Source organism: Colletotrichum scovillei (assembly GCF_011075155.1).
Source record: "Colletotrichum scovillei strain TJNH1 chromosome Unknown Contig00006, whole genome shotgun sequence".
Taxonomy (NCBI): domain Eukaryota; kingdom Fungi; phylum Ascomycota; class Sordariomycetes; order Glomerellales; family Glomerellaceae; genus Colletotrichum; species Colletotrichum scovillei.
Window position 1 is genome coordinate 3,556,259 of NW_023336264.1, and position 14,648 is coordinate 3,570,906.

Genomic DNA, 14,648 nt, shown 5'->3' on the forward strand with positions numbered 1-14,648 from the left:
GGTCAGCGATGATGTGATGCAAGATCGAAGAGTATTAGAGAAATACCGTAATGCTTGATTAGTAAAGTCAATACCCAAGAACATTTACCACTATTGAAATATTGACGGTAGGAAAAGGGTGTTTGGAAGGTGGCCTTGGCCCTTCCACCTACTTACAATCAATGGAGGCTACGTCCACCAACCTCCTCCTGCCACATACATACGAACTTAAATACAGATTACTGCGTTATATACCAACCGGAAAGCTGCTTTGCTGGCGTGTATACAAACACCTAACAAAGTGTGTTTAGTTGGCGTTGATCAGTATATCAACGCACCTTGCTCCGTGTCCAGTCCTACTCAGTTCCAGGGACAGTGAACTTCCCGGCAACGTGTCAACGAAGAAGAAAGAACACATGTTCTTCTCACAAAATTACAACGGTAGACTCTGACCAAGGCAATGGCTGGACAGCTTTACACGTCAGTAATGGGATTGACACATTGATTCTGGGCAGTAGGAGCGGTCAGCGTCCGCTCGGCCCAGGACGCCCCGCAAGCCCGTTTAGGCAATCGGGGTCTTTGTGATTGGCTTCCAGTTTTCCCTGACGCGAAGCCGATGGAGTTTGGTCCGTCATCGCTTAGCAAGTTAGTATCGGTTCTGCTGGGGGAGGGACGAGCCTGCGAACAGGTACCTTAAGAATCATTGGCTTCTGAAGAATCTTGACTGTAGTCTGTTTGGTGGGCGAGAAGAAGTGACTACCGTATAATTGACAGGAACGGGGACGGGACGTTGGAATTAAGGATGCGGCGGTGGTCAGTGCGCCTCGCACCACACTTCTCTTCCACAACCCCACGATTCCTCACTCTTCATCCTCTTTACCGTCTCTCCCACATCATCTCTTTCGCCTGACGTCGGCTTCAACACTGGGCGGCAATCGATTGAGTTGTCGTCGTCGTCTTCGCCGCCTGATTCTCAGCTACGTTCCATGTATGATGGTCTTGGCAACCCTGGGCCGCTCGCTCGACTACAGCTCTGATCTTGACTTCGTCGCCAAATTAAGCGTTGAAGCGTGCATGGCTCGCTCGTTGTCTACTAGGCCTGACGTTACGTTACTGTATCGTCTCGGCTGAGGTCGACACGGTTTGCAAAACTCGCATCTCGGAGAGAAACCATCAACCTTCAAGGGTCTCTTTCTAGCGGCATATGGGAAACCAGGTTCGTGCCATGATCGGTAGCTCACTGACCCTTCCCCGCCACGGGAAGCTTGCAATATCGGACAGCTTCCGCCATTGGCTCGCCTTGGACTCGAAGCCTTCGACGGCATGAACCCGGGGGGTCACGCCGACCCTCTCGTCAGGTCCTCTCGGCAACGTCCTCCGTGATAGGCCGTCTCCTGCAGGGCAACCTGGTAAGGTATGAGGAACTTCCGTCGCTCAACTGAGAGACCCAATCATCACATCTCCCCAAGGTCAACAAAAGGGTCTGGTACCGAATACGCAGTCATCTTGCTTCACTCCCAGCATTAAACCCCGCATCATACCCAACAATGAGGTACCTCAGAGTACCGAGAGCCTTGGTGTGGTTGGGCACTCGCGGAGCCCTATGTCCTCCACCTATCATGCTGCGGCGGCCGGTTCTCTGTCGTCGGCCGTCGGTCGTCTGCCTCCGGATACACGCATCGAGTCAAGCGTCTTCTCGCGAATGAACGAAGGCCAGCTGTCGCCCGATCTGACGCCTCGGGAACTAATCGCCTTGGCCCAGCCTGGATGAAGACACGCCCCCCCCTCCCCGCCTCAACTACATTGAAGCAGCTGTCGGCCTGGACAATCGCGGCCTCTTGCATGTCTTGCGCATCTCTACTTCCGTATTACTTCGGCAAAGGTTGACTTTAACTTGGCCTCATGTAGCCGATTATACCCACGCGTAAGTGACCATCTACTGCAGTCTCTCCGTCGATCTGACAACCCTCACGACGTACAGCCCGCCAGTCCTCTTCATAAGTACGGAAAATCCGGGGGTCACAACGTACCGTGCCATCCAGACCCCATCCCCATGGGGTAGCACAAGGTTAATACTCTATCCCTCGGGTAGCTGGAGCTTAACTCTGATACCACGTTCCAGTAATTTATCCAGCTCTCGGGGAGGTTGGGGCATTGGCCGGCCGCCTACCTGCCATTCAAGCGGGCTATGCCTGTGTCATCTGTCACTGGGAGGAGTTGATAACCCACAGCGGGCGGTTCTGTCAAAGGCTCGAAGCAGTTGCCGCATACAGGATGCGGAACCAGGTACAACTTTGCGAGCCAACAGCCGAGACAACAGATCCGGGAAAGGCCTTCCTTTTTTGTTTCATGCTTTCTTTTTCTCCTTTTCGCCCTCACAAATCCTGCTTTGGTCCCGGATCATGTATCCCTGCTGTCAGATGAGTTACCGTAGCAAGTAGCTGCCGCAGAATGTCTCTTTTCCTCGCTGCCCCCATCATACGGGGTAGAGTCCTAAAGGCCTGACGTTAAAGACATTCTTGAAATGGCCTGCCGCCTGCTGCCCAACGTCGAAACCACATGTCTCTCTTGTACTCCACAGAGGTTTCGCCTCAGCATGCAAGTGGTGCAAGGCAGTAGGACAAAGACAGAACAGGATAGGACGGGACAGAGGAATTCTCATCTCCATCGCCCAAAACCACGCGATCCAAAAGTTTACCTGTGTATCGTGGCAGATCCGATGCTTACGGCACGATTCAGAGGGCCGCGGATCTTTGCCATACCGCAGCGTGGCTTGAGGTAGTACTTGGAGAGAGACAACGGCTACTGCTGCTACCTCGGATACTTAGCGGTAAATGTATCCATCACAATGACACTCGGTCTCCTGAGAAGAGATGGTGATGGCCTGATGGCTGTACCCTTGGATCACAGACAGCCACGGCAGGGGTTGGGAAGGGGGAGGCGTGCACGTCCAACAAGGTGATCAGGAACCAAAACAAAACAGGACGAAGTGTGTAGGTAGCGGGTACTTCTCCGTTGTGTCTTGTTTGTACGCCTCTCGGTTTTGAGACAGAGAAAAGACGAATGACACCGGCACCGTCCCTCGCCACTGATATCCCCGCCATTCCGGGCGGAAGGCATGGCTTCACGGGAAAAGGGGGGAGGGGGTGTGTAACCGTCCAGAAAGGGCCACGCTCGTTGGCATCGGTTCCTTTGAGCTTAAGCTTAATCGAGTTGACTCCGACGAAGCCGATCTCGACCGTGAGCAGTGAATGGAGGGGGTAACCTAACTGCATGGAGGACTCATTCAGAGTATGCAAAGTCGGGCGACCTTGGCGAAAAAGCTTACTGGCATCGGGTCTACGGTACAGCTTCAATCATCATCTTTTGCCTGTTCCTTTGGAAAAGGAGCTTGGGCATACTGCGTAGCATTATCTACTACCTCCCGGTCTTACGAGGTTGTATCCTCGATCTTGAGGGTCTCATCGCTCTGTTCAAAGGACCCCGAGTAGCCTTGGATGGCCTCCGTCTGGTCGGGTTAAGTTCGTAGGTAAGGTAAGCTGCAGTAGGCCCGGCGGCGGTACGGTGAGGGGGAAGGGGGGTCTTACAGCTGCCAGAAAGATATACCCACTGCCTACTTACTTAGCATTGACAAGAGCAAGAGTAAGAAGAGCCCTCCATTGAGCTGCGAGGCCAGAGCAAGAGGCAAAGAAAAGAGTAGGATCGTGGGGGAGGAACCGGCGAGCTCGTCCGTCTTGACAGCTCCCGTGATTCCTCCCGCCCCCCCTTGCCCGGACCAGCACCGCCGAGAATGAAGCCGGCGGAGGAAGCGGACGGGCGGGCGGGGACCAACCAGATTGCAGCATGTGGACGCTTTCGGCCGGATCGCAACTAGTTTCCGGTGATGAGGAACCGGGGGGCAGATTGGTGGAGGGAAACCGCTCGTGACCAACAACAATGCAAACTACACTGCACTTGTTGTTAAGCAGGTTGAGGAATCATTCGGCTATGGAGGTCAACTTCCTGGGTTCACTCATAGAGTCAGATCACTCGATGACCCGGCATACGGTTTATCTCTGTTTTGGGAAGGGCGGTTAGGTAGGGACGTGGTAAGGTAGCTAAGCTCACAATCGACCTCGGTTCCGTTTTCAAGGGCGGGATGAGGCGAGACGAGACGAGACGTCCAGAGTTACATGAGGCAAAGTCCACAGTCACCCATCACAAACACGATTGTTGGAAAGAAAACCTCGGTAAGGACGGCGACGGTAGGGAGTGGGTGGCCTTCTCTCTCTCGCTAATAACCGAAGCTAAACTTGCAGCCCATCACTTCTTTCTTCCGTCTCGGGATATTTTCTTTTTTCTTTCCCCTCCTCTCTTTGAAACCACCCCCCCTTCTCCTCCCGCCTGTTCAGTTTCTCAAAGGTAGTCCAGCCCCCTCGTGAGATCTCAAATCCTACTGCAAGGTTGTGATGGCGGCTGAATCCACGCCGACGGGTTTTAGCTTGGGCTAGGTTAGCTTGGTTTTCTCGGCAGGTTCAGCACACCTCTCTGAGGCACATCATGTCTTTAATGAATCAAAGTGGTAGGTATTTGTATATACTAAAAACTTCCCTATTCTGCTATCAAACTCAAAATGGAAACCAAAAAATCACATCGAGATACGTTTTGACGTTTGGAGAAGGGGGTATTTTGATAGAGCACAAATTTTCAAGAACAGAAAAAACCATGACACCCAGTCCTTGGGAAGCACTCAAGAGGAAAAGGAACAGATAGAGAGGAGTTTGCAGTAAAAGACAGAAAGGTCCCTTTTTGTATGTCATTTGGGGGATATATGGAGTTGCCAAAAAAGTAATATGTGCATAGAGCAGAAGAAAATAAAAAAAAAGACAAAAACAAGAAAGACAGAAAATTGTGAGCTTTCGTCTCATCATACAAGAAACCCAAGAAGCGAAAAACCAAAAAACCAAAAAAAGGCCAAACCAAAATCAACAAACGCAAGAGAGAGTCATGTCGTTGGAGCAGCGCGCTCGCATACCCCTTATTCTAAGAACAGGTAAAAAGTATCAGATTTTCCGACCCAAAAAACCAAAGCAAAATGTTTCCGGATTTCCCCCCTTCCGTTTGTCTCTTCCTCCCTTCCTTTGCCTTGGGGTATCTTTGGGGGTTTTGGCCAACTTTCCAAGTATGGTCCACATGAGATTTGTGTTTTTTTCTTCTTTTTCTTTTTTGGTTCTCTTTTACTTCTCTTTATGCTGTGCTTCCGTATGCCTGAGGTCCGGGTGCGGGTCCAGGGCCGGCCGGTGCTCCGCTCGAGAAGCTTCTCTTCCTCTTCAGCGCGCCGAACTCGTGTCCGTACTCGTCTCCTCCTCGCTGTTGTTCCTGGTGATGTTGCTGCTGCTGCTGGTGGGCGTACTCGCCATTGTGGGCGCCGTGAGGGGGGTGCTGAGGCGGCATCGGGCCGCCGCCGCCAAAGGTGTCGCGCATGGGCGTCCTGGAGCTGGAGGTGTTCATGCTGGCGTGGAAGGCCTGCGAGAAGTCGTTGGGCGCGGCGATGGGCGCGCTCATCTGCGGCATCGAGTAGTCCTGGACGCCGCCGGGTCGGGCGCCGGGCGTGCGGGGCAGGGAGAAGTCGACGGGCGCGGTGAGGGGAGCCGAGGGCAGGCTGGAGGTGTAGGCGAACTGGGCCGAGGTGGCGCGAGGGGCCGGAGAGTGGCCTGGGGGCGGGACGGAGCCGACGGAGCGGTACTGGTTGCGGAGGTCGAGGCCGAGAGTGCCTGACGAGGCGCGGGCGCGAAGGCGGTTTGGCGGGCCGCCGGGGAAGCTCGAGTAGTTCATGCCGGGAGGTGAGTTGTTGCCTACGTTCAGGGTTAGTGACACTAGTTTTCTATGAGATGATGGTTGAAAAACATACTGGAGTAAGAGCTTGACTCGTAGGGGAGGCCGCTGCTCGAGGGGCCGCTCATCTGCTCTGGCTGGTAGACCGACTGCTGTCTTCCACTCAGCTGAGGGCTTCCGCCGGCTCCATGGTGATATGTGCTGTAGTCGATCGCGTCGCCCTTCCAGGACATGCTGGAGCGGAGAGGAGAGTTGAGGTCCGACCTTGACCGGTTCATGGTCTCACGGAGCTGGAGAGGCTGGAGAGGTCGGCTCGGCTGGCCACGGTGCATGGACATGGAGTTCTCGAGGGCGCCCTGTCGCGCAAAGGGGTTGGAGGTTCGGGGGCCGGGGCCCATGGGCGACAGGTGGCTGCCGTAGCCGTAGCGGTGGTCGCCAGTCGAATTGGGCGTCATGGGAGACAGGATATCCGGGCTGCTCATGGTTCCCGGGGGAGTAAATCCGATGCTTCCAAATCCAGGGCTGAGTCCCGTAGACGACATGTGCTCCTCGCCACCCTCTGCCCTGCGGACGTCGACCATCAAAGGACGAATCATGTGGTCGGCGTATGACTGTGTTCCAAAGTTCATGGGGGATGACATGGGAGTGTTGAGACCGTGGACCGCGCCGTAGGGGGAGTGAAGAGCCTGAACGTTGTCAAAGTCGTCGGGAACCGCACGCATCTTGATCATGCGGTCACGGTCATCGGCTGTGAGACGCTTAATCTTCGCACGGCTATTCGGTGAACAGGATTAGTTCCACCGTCTCTTTGAGGTTGTTAGGTTGCGAGCAGACTCACCGGTTCTGGAACCAGACTTGTACTTGGCGAGGGCTCAGGCCGGGGATCTCCCTTGAGAGGCGTTCTCTGTGGGCGGCATCAGGGTGAGGCTGCTTGGCGAATTCACTCATCAGGAATCTCGTCTGTTGGTGTGTGAGACTGTCATTGTGGTCAGTATGCCGCTAACAATGCTTCATGGCTGCTCCGACTAACCGGAAACGCTTCATCTTCCTCCGGGCTGCTGTTCGCTCTGCGGCCGTCTGTGGGGTTCCATCGCCGTCGTCGAGCATATCATCATCGTCAAGCACATCGTCGTCCTCGTCCTTGCTCAAGCTACCCTCGTCATGGTCCATCTGGGATGAAGGCGCATCGGCACCGAGCTCTGCTGATGAAGCCGGGTTTGAGATCATTGTCTGGCCCTGCATATCTGTTGATGCCGTTGGTTCCTGGGACACCGGCTCTGCGGTCTTCTCCAAGGACTGCGATGCCTGTCGCTGTTCCTGCTGTTGCTGTCTGTCCTCGGGCTCGTCTTCCGGAGTGGGCTGCTTCACTTGACGAAGTCCAAGAGGGTCTGCTGTACCACGGTTTTCCAGACCGGGTTCTTGCTTCGTCTGGATCTCTACTTGTGCAGGGGCGCCGGTTGCAGTGCGAGGTTGCGACGCATCCGAAGTCTCATTGCCAGCTCCGTACGCCTGGGAGAAGACGTTGTTTTCCGGCCCTGGGAGGTAAGAGTACTGTTGCCCTTGCCACTCGGGAGGCGTGGGCAACGGAGCTTCGAACTGGTTCGACATGCGTGGAGGAGTGGTAGGGGCCTTGTGGAGGGGAGTCTCAAATTTGCTGTAGGACCAGTGGCTCTGCTCGGTGGTGTCAAACTGCCTGGTAACAAGCATTGGGACAGGTGTGGTGGTTTCGGTTTATGAGGTGGTTGTCTTGTTTCGAGCTGGTACAAGGACGATCTGGATCTCTCTGGAGAGAATGTCCTGAGATGAGGTTGAATCTAGGACAGATGGGAAAGGAGTGTTTGGAGGGATTGTGTTGGAAGCTATCGATGTTTGTCGAGATCTAGATGAGCTAGAAGGTGTACGACAAAAGCAACCGATAGTGGTAATATAATAGCACTCTATGTTGATGATTCAAGGTAAGGTTGATATCGGAAGGTCAAGGTGTCTAGCCTTGGAGTTGGGTCCGTCCCGAGATGGTTCTTAACAAGTTAATCAAAAGAGAGAGTGTAAGAGTGAGAGTGATATATAGATGTAGAGAGAGGATGATGCGTTGATGCGTCAAGTCGTTTTGGGAAAAGGAAGAGAAGATGATGAAAAAGGGAAAGAGGACTTGGCTACCCCAGGTCCCACGAGGTAGGATCGATCATATATTGTATAAATTTGAGGGTGTGCCAACTGATAGTATGGCGGGGTCGATCGACTGGGAGGCGTTCCTGGGCCTGGAACTGACAGGCCCCGTTATGTATGGCAAGTCTGAAGGATACCCGTGGTTGTAATAAGGCGGTCTTGTAAGGAAGCCCTTGCTCCTTAGTTTGACAGAGGTGGAATTAATACCGAAGGGTACGGCCATCCACACGGAGAAATGTCGAGGCTGGATCCGGACAGGAGGACTTGGGACTCGAGCCAGGGCCAGCACGGGCAGCCAGCAGCAGCAGCAGCTGGCCACGATGGGGGGAGAGGAATGACGGCTGGTTCAACGACGAGGGTTCGAGGGTACTCGGTACCTGACTGGTGGTGTCGAGCAGGACGAGGATGACTGGGGTGAAGAGGGTACTCAGGTACCGTAGCAGTGGAGAATGAGATGGTTGAAAAAGGGACCCGATGCATGGTTTAAGGCTCGCCGACTCGAGTGAGAAAAGCCGCAGCAGCAGTATCCGTAGCAGAGAAAGCAGAAGTAGAAGCACAAGCAGCAGCTCATGCCATGCCATGCCATGCCAGGCGGGTACGGATAGGCATGCCATGGCATCGAGCTTTGCCCGCCCGCCGTCGCCGCCGCCAGGCTCCAGGCCCCCGGCCTGGACGTGGGTGTGTGTATTTGGGATGTGGACGTGGGTGTAGATTTGTCCATGTGGATATGGACAGACGGGGAGGGAAGGGGACTGCAGGGGAGGGGATGGATCCGTAGGGTAGGGTAGGGGGAGGGGTGGGTAAGGTGGTCTGGGAGAGCAGCACCAGCAGCACCAGCAGCAGTTCCTGGCATCAACAAGTCAGTCGGGGCACGCGCGAACGTGGGTGGGCAGCTAATACCAGCCGTTGCTCTTGTCGCGGGATGCTGTTGTTGATGCTGCTGCTGCTCTGCTGAGCCACATGCATCTGTGCGTGTAAATGTGGTATGGGTGTGGATATTTCCGTCCACCACGTCCAGTCTTCTTCCCAAGCACTACCAAGTTCCCACGGTGGTACCCTACTACTCCTCCTCTTCCAGTGTCCACCCTGTGTGTTCGAGAAGAAGACCTGGGCTGAGCCTGGGGGATCGCTCAAAGCGAGGTGACAGACGAACCGGACGATGGTAGCAGCTATATCACCAAAGCCCATGGCCTTAAGATTTTCGGCTGAATGGCTAATGCCGTGCTGCCATTGAATGTCCTGGAACCCATAACCTACCCAACACCATTCCGTCATTACCAACCCAGCACGGCATAGCGCGAGCGAGAGAAAGAGAGAAAGAGTACATAGTATGTGTGTGTGTGTGTGTGTGTGTGTGTGTGTGTATGTGAGAGAGAGTGAGGGAGATACCTAACCCTTGGCCCGTGTTGGTAAAGGCAAAAAAAGAGAGATATCCTAGATTGAGATGACAGATTTCTTGCAGCGGCGTGCCAGCTGAGCAGAGTTGAGCAGCCCATGGTGAAACGGGGTCACCTTGTCTGCGAAGGCCTGAATAGGCAGGCTGATGTCGACACACGAATCAGTACAGAACCAGGTGGGCGGTTTTGGAGCAATGGAGAGGAGGGAATGAGACAGGGTTGAACGGGGGCTCTCCCTTTTCCCGCGCCTGTTCCCATTTTCCAGTAAATTTTTCTGGCCCTTGGCTTGGTGCGGCCGCAGAGAGATCAAAAAAAGAACCTGAACCTGAACCCAGAGCTGGGTTCATGAAAAAAAGCTCAGGTACCAGACGGGCACAAGCGCGAGGCACAGGCACAGGCACCGAAAGGCGCGGCCGAAGGTTTGACTGCTTGGCCCCAAAAATAATGATACTATGGATCTCGCATCGAGGCGAAGGGGGATCACAAACCACCTCAAGGTTCCCTGTGTACTTACAAGTTACGGATACACGCGATATTGCACAGGGACAGATGGCCCTCCTCCTCCTCCGAGGCTCCGACATCATACCTACATGCCTCTCTCTCTCGAGCAAGCCTTTGACACACATTGGTACTGCGTACTTACGCAACACGGCAGAGAGAAAGAATCGAAAAGACGGCTCGGGAAAAGTAAGAAAAAAAAGAAATCAAGGAGCGAAAGAGGCATCTCGGCTGGGATATCTGCATGACGCTCATTGGATCCTCTGTGACATTAGCTCTGTGTCGACTCCACGGATGAACGCATGACCGTTGTCGAGAAGCCCGGCCGAGGCCACGGCCAATGGAAAAGATCATCGATCAAGGGGGAGCCGGAGGAGGTGGATGAGCCGATGAGGAGGGTGGTGTGTGTGTGTGTGTGTGCGGTCACTGCTGGAGCTCTCTGGCTTTCTCTCACAGTTCACTTTTTCTCTCTCTGCTCGCTTTCTGGTCCCCATCCCACTGCGGACACCAAAAAAAGGGCCTGAGGAAAGGTTGCTGCGGGGGAGGGCGTCCCAAAGGGAAGCGGGACGGAGTGGAGGGTGAGCCCCAGGTGTGCGCCTATTGAGTTGGCCGGCCGCGAAGAAAAAGAAGGGTAGGGAAATCTGGTGGGGAGTGAGAGCGAGCGAGAACAAGGATCGCGGTAGTGTGCTAGTGTAGTTGCAGGGGGGCCGGACGAGAAAGAGACTCAGAGAGACAGCGAGTGCTTTCGCGAGATACGGCGCAGTCACGAGCAAGAAGCCGTATAGACTCTTGGAAGATTGGCGCTCGTCTGTGTGTTGACTGACGGCGGCAACTTAGTTGATGACTGACCGGCCGAGTGGATTATCTTGTCTCTCACTCTGTCAATGTCTCTTCACGGACACCCTCGATCGTCGATATCTTCCTCGACGGGGAGACCACTGGGTAATGGGTCGAGGACTGGAGCAAGAGGCGGCCAGAGAGGAGAACCGAACAGAGGCAAGGCAGGGGACGGTAACGGGTAACGGGTACGGACACAGAAGCGATGGGCATGGTGATGGGTTGATGGGCGACGGATGACTCCCGACCCCGGCAGACTGCCTTTGGCGAGGCAAGGGGATGGACGGACAATGAGCAGATCCTCCAAGAAAGTCGATCTTCCTCGTCTCGGTTCAAGACCTCTTTCTTTTCGCCGCCGCCGCTGCCCAGTCTTACATCGAGCAGCGAACTGTGGAAGACACACCTTGGTAAGGGTACACACAGACATTTTCAACGGATACAGGCACACGTCGATACGCACACACAAACCTTAACTATCCGCAAAACACAGCGTCCGTCAAGGCAGATTCAAGGAGGCACAGAGAGAGCAAAGGGGGGGAAAGGGAGACGGGGAAACTGTCCGCTTCCGAGGCGGAATTGGGGGAGAAAACGGCGGCGTGTCAGCCATGTGGGATTTTTCTCTTTTGATTTCGGAGGTGAACCAAAATATTCCCAAATCTGGACCGAATCTGGGGCCGCGCTTGTTGTACAGCCATGTTTTAGAAGAGGGCAGAAACAGTGAACGCGCATGTCTTTTGGCCCTGCACGTTGCGTACAGAGAACACAACGCCGTAACGCACGCAAGTTATTACTCCTTACACTAAGCTATCTTCGTGGTTCTTGGGTATGGGATGAGCGGAAAGCCAAACCTCCCCACCGTAGTGAGAAAAGCATGTTCACAGACTCCAGAGTACTCTCTCTCTGTCTCTCTCCCCCCCGTGCCAGGGCCCAGGGGAGGAGAGATGCGGTTTCTCGAAGCCCGCAGTCCCTCAATTCCAGTTTCCACATTCTCCACCCAAGAACAGACAGGCGACAGAGACTGAGAGCGAGCCCGTCTGCCAGAAGCTGTCACCGGGTACGGATACTTTGGGCTGCGGTCCACTTCCAATCTTGTGTACATCGGCCCCTTGACTAAGTCGCCCTGTTTGCCGTGTTGCAGGAAACTTAGTGGTCTCGAGCAAGAGCAAAAGTGGATTACAACGTAGCGGTAGCGGCCTTCTAGTGCTCGCGTAGAACAACGAAAACGAGCTTCCAAGTGTTCCAACGAAGGCGCCGTCTGTGTGATTAATGTGTCTGATCTGGCGTGATGAAGCGGCGTAATTTAAGCTCACGGTTTGGCGCGGCGCACTACCGCTATCGAAAGATTTTAAGATGGGAAAAGAGAGATAGGGCTAACTAAGCTAACGAGCCAACGGGCAAACGCAAACTGAGGTTATTACTCCAACACGCCTATGGTGAGTGACGTGCTGGAGCCAAACCCTCCCCCCGGAATAATCGAACGAGTTTGGCGGCGGAAAGGAAGGCGGTCAGATTAGTCTACGGCGTGTGTGTAATATGTCAAATGTACGTGACCGAACGAAAAAGCTGGTTAATTAGTTTTCCTGTAGCTTCTCTTCTGACAGCACGGCACTTGGAATATTGAAGTCTCCGGGGAGGGAGGGGGGTGCCTGACCTGGCGCTGCGGGCCTTGTCCGGCACGTCCGCGAGATTCCAATCTCCACGTGCATTTTGATTCGATCGGACCAAGAGAGACATGAAGAAGAAAGCAACAAGAGAGAGAGAGAGAAGCTGTGTTTGAAAATCGGACGCTAGGCTAGCTTAGCTAGCTTAGCTTAGCTGTTGTTGAAAAAAACAAAGTCCCGGTCATTTCCAATCTATGCCAGGCTGAAGAGGTGCCACGCTCGTCAATGCCGCGATGGACGTGGGGAGGGGTTGCGAACGACGGGCGTCAGGGCCGCTTACATGGGCCACCCGGTCCCTAGGAACGACGGGAAGCTCTTCTCCAGCTTTGTGTTTGAGCAGTTTGTCGGGTACTTCATTTTACTACGTCCAATGTATGTTGCAGTGAGGTATATGCCGAGAGTTTTGGAAAGTACAGAGTACTCTTTGGTGTGATCTTGTGAACGTGTCTGTGTGCGCGTGTATGTGCGTGCTGTTCCATCAGGGAAATCCGAAAGGAGGCACCACATTCGACGAGAGCTGTACTTCGTACCGGGGTACCAAGCAAGGGTAGCATGAGAAGCGAAAAGCTAAGAAAAGAGCGGTAGCGTTGCAGCGAGCGATGCGATGCGTCGATGTGGTGGTGCCGCACTGGTGCTGGGTAAGGTCAGGTCAGGTTGGAAAGCTGCCCGAACGAGCCGTAGGCTGAAAGGGCTCATCCTTCCTCCGAGCTTTGTTCCTTTTCGTCTTACCTCTTGGTGGTCTTGGAGGAGTAGTCTTGGGAGAGAGAGAGAGAGAGCAATGGTGCGCGCGATGCTTCCCGCCCATTTCGTGGTGGGGTCACGGTGTAACCTCTTCCTCACTCCATCCATCCATACATGATCCAAAGCTGCTGCTTGCTTGCTTGCCTAGCCATGGATGATGGCACTTGTATCTGCGGTGTGGTGTCTCGGTACCTGAATTCGCTGGGCCCTTCCTCTGCCATCTGGTCTACACTACCGTCCGAGTGAGTGCCTGAGTGCTTTCGCACACACACACACACACACTCGCCTCGGGAACGATTTTCACATTCCCAACAAGCTACCGAACCTGCCGATCATCTCAAAAAAGTTGAGCCGTGTCTGTCTGGTCCTGTCCTGTCCTGTCCTGTCTCTAGCCGTACACACAGACAGTCAAGAGAGACAAGTTCATGCAAGGACCAATCACTCGCGTGCCGAAAAGTTTTGTAATTACCCTCAGAACAGGAGGAAAGGGATACGGGGTACGGGTAAACAAGAAGCAGTCAACCACTGCAACTCTTCTTTTGGCTCTTCTACTTTACTACGCTTCGGGTGACAATGACGGCATATGCGTTGTTCGTCTATCCGTACCCCCTAAACCAAACGTCATTCACACTCTCTTACTCTCTCCCCGCAAGATTCAGAAATTGAAAAACCGTCGAGTTATGCTCTTCTCTTCGAGTTTGCATACCGCGCCCCTCCACTTCCCCCCTTGCATAGTGAGCGGGGGAGACAGAGAGAGAAGTGAGAATGGGGAGAACGGAGCTCGGAACACACACACTCTCACACATACACACCCAAACACAAGGAGGCTGACCGACCGAGCCTAGAACGATAGCATATGGCAATGAGCAGTGAAGATCTCTCAGTTCTCCAGGAACCAACGAACCAGAAACCTTCCTTCATCGGAGGGAAATCCATCACACACACACACACACACACACACACACACACACACACAGAGAGAGAGAGCAAGCATACATGCACACATACATACATACATACATACATACATGCCTACATACAGGTCATACGCACATCACATAGGCGCCGTCGCCGTCGGGGTTTTTACTCACTTCTCGCCAGCAGCAACAGTCGTCCACTTGACCTTCAATAAGGGGGCGTGGGACTAATACACAACACCAACGACAACGCTCCATGATCCTCCTCCCGCTGAATGCACTGCACTGCACCTCACTCCTCATGCGCTGAAGCCGCGTTGCGTTGCCTGCAGCACACACTGCAGACAAGACAACAACTACCTGCTGCTGCTGCTAAATGTCCGTGCTCAGATTTGGCCGTAGAAGGCTTCCATCTGGCATCCTCCGGCCAGGGGGGGAGAGCGGAGGGGAAGAGCATACGAACCGTGGTTTCATCCTATGCCAGGGTACGCTTGCGGACCGGGGTAAGTCGTTGGTCGTTCAAATCAGCGTTGGGCTGGGTGCGAGAAGAGACTCGAAGAGCAAGCAAATCGACGCAACATCAGAAAAAAGGGATCTTCCTCGTCATCTGTACAGGGGCGGCGGCGGCGGCGGCGGCG

General features: G+C 54.1%; 2 protein-coding genes across 2 annotated transcripts; both read right to left on the reverse strand.

Moving 5' to 3' along the window:
• Positions 1 to 5,205: 5,205 nt before the first annotated feature.
• HER10_EVM0005825 (homeobox domain-containing protein) lies at positions 5,206 to 6,191 on the reverse strand (the record flags this gene model as incomplete). Its single annotated transcript, XM_035475429.1, has 2 exons — positions 5,206 to 5,813; positions 5,870 to 6,191. 2 exons carry the CDS (start codon positions 6,189 to 6,191, stop codon positions 5,206 to 5,208), a joined length of 930 nt encoding a protein of 309 aa, XP_035332687.1.
• A 436-nt stretch (positions 6,192 to 6,627) lies between these two features.
• On the reverse strand, positions 6,628 to 7,500 carry HER10_EVM0000570 (homeobox domain-containing protein; the record flags this gene model as incomplete). Its single annotated transcript, XM_035470345.1, has 2 exons — positions 6,628 to 6,769; positions 6,824 to 7,500. The coding sequence occupies 2 exons, from the start codon at positions 7,498 to 7,500 to the stop codon at positions 6,628 to 6,630; spliced, it is 819 nt and encodes a 272-aa protein (XP_035332054.1).
• Between the last annotated feature and the right edge of the window lie 7,148 nt (positions 7,501 to 14,648).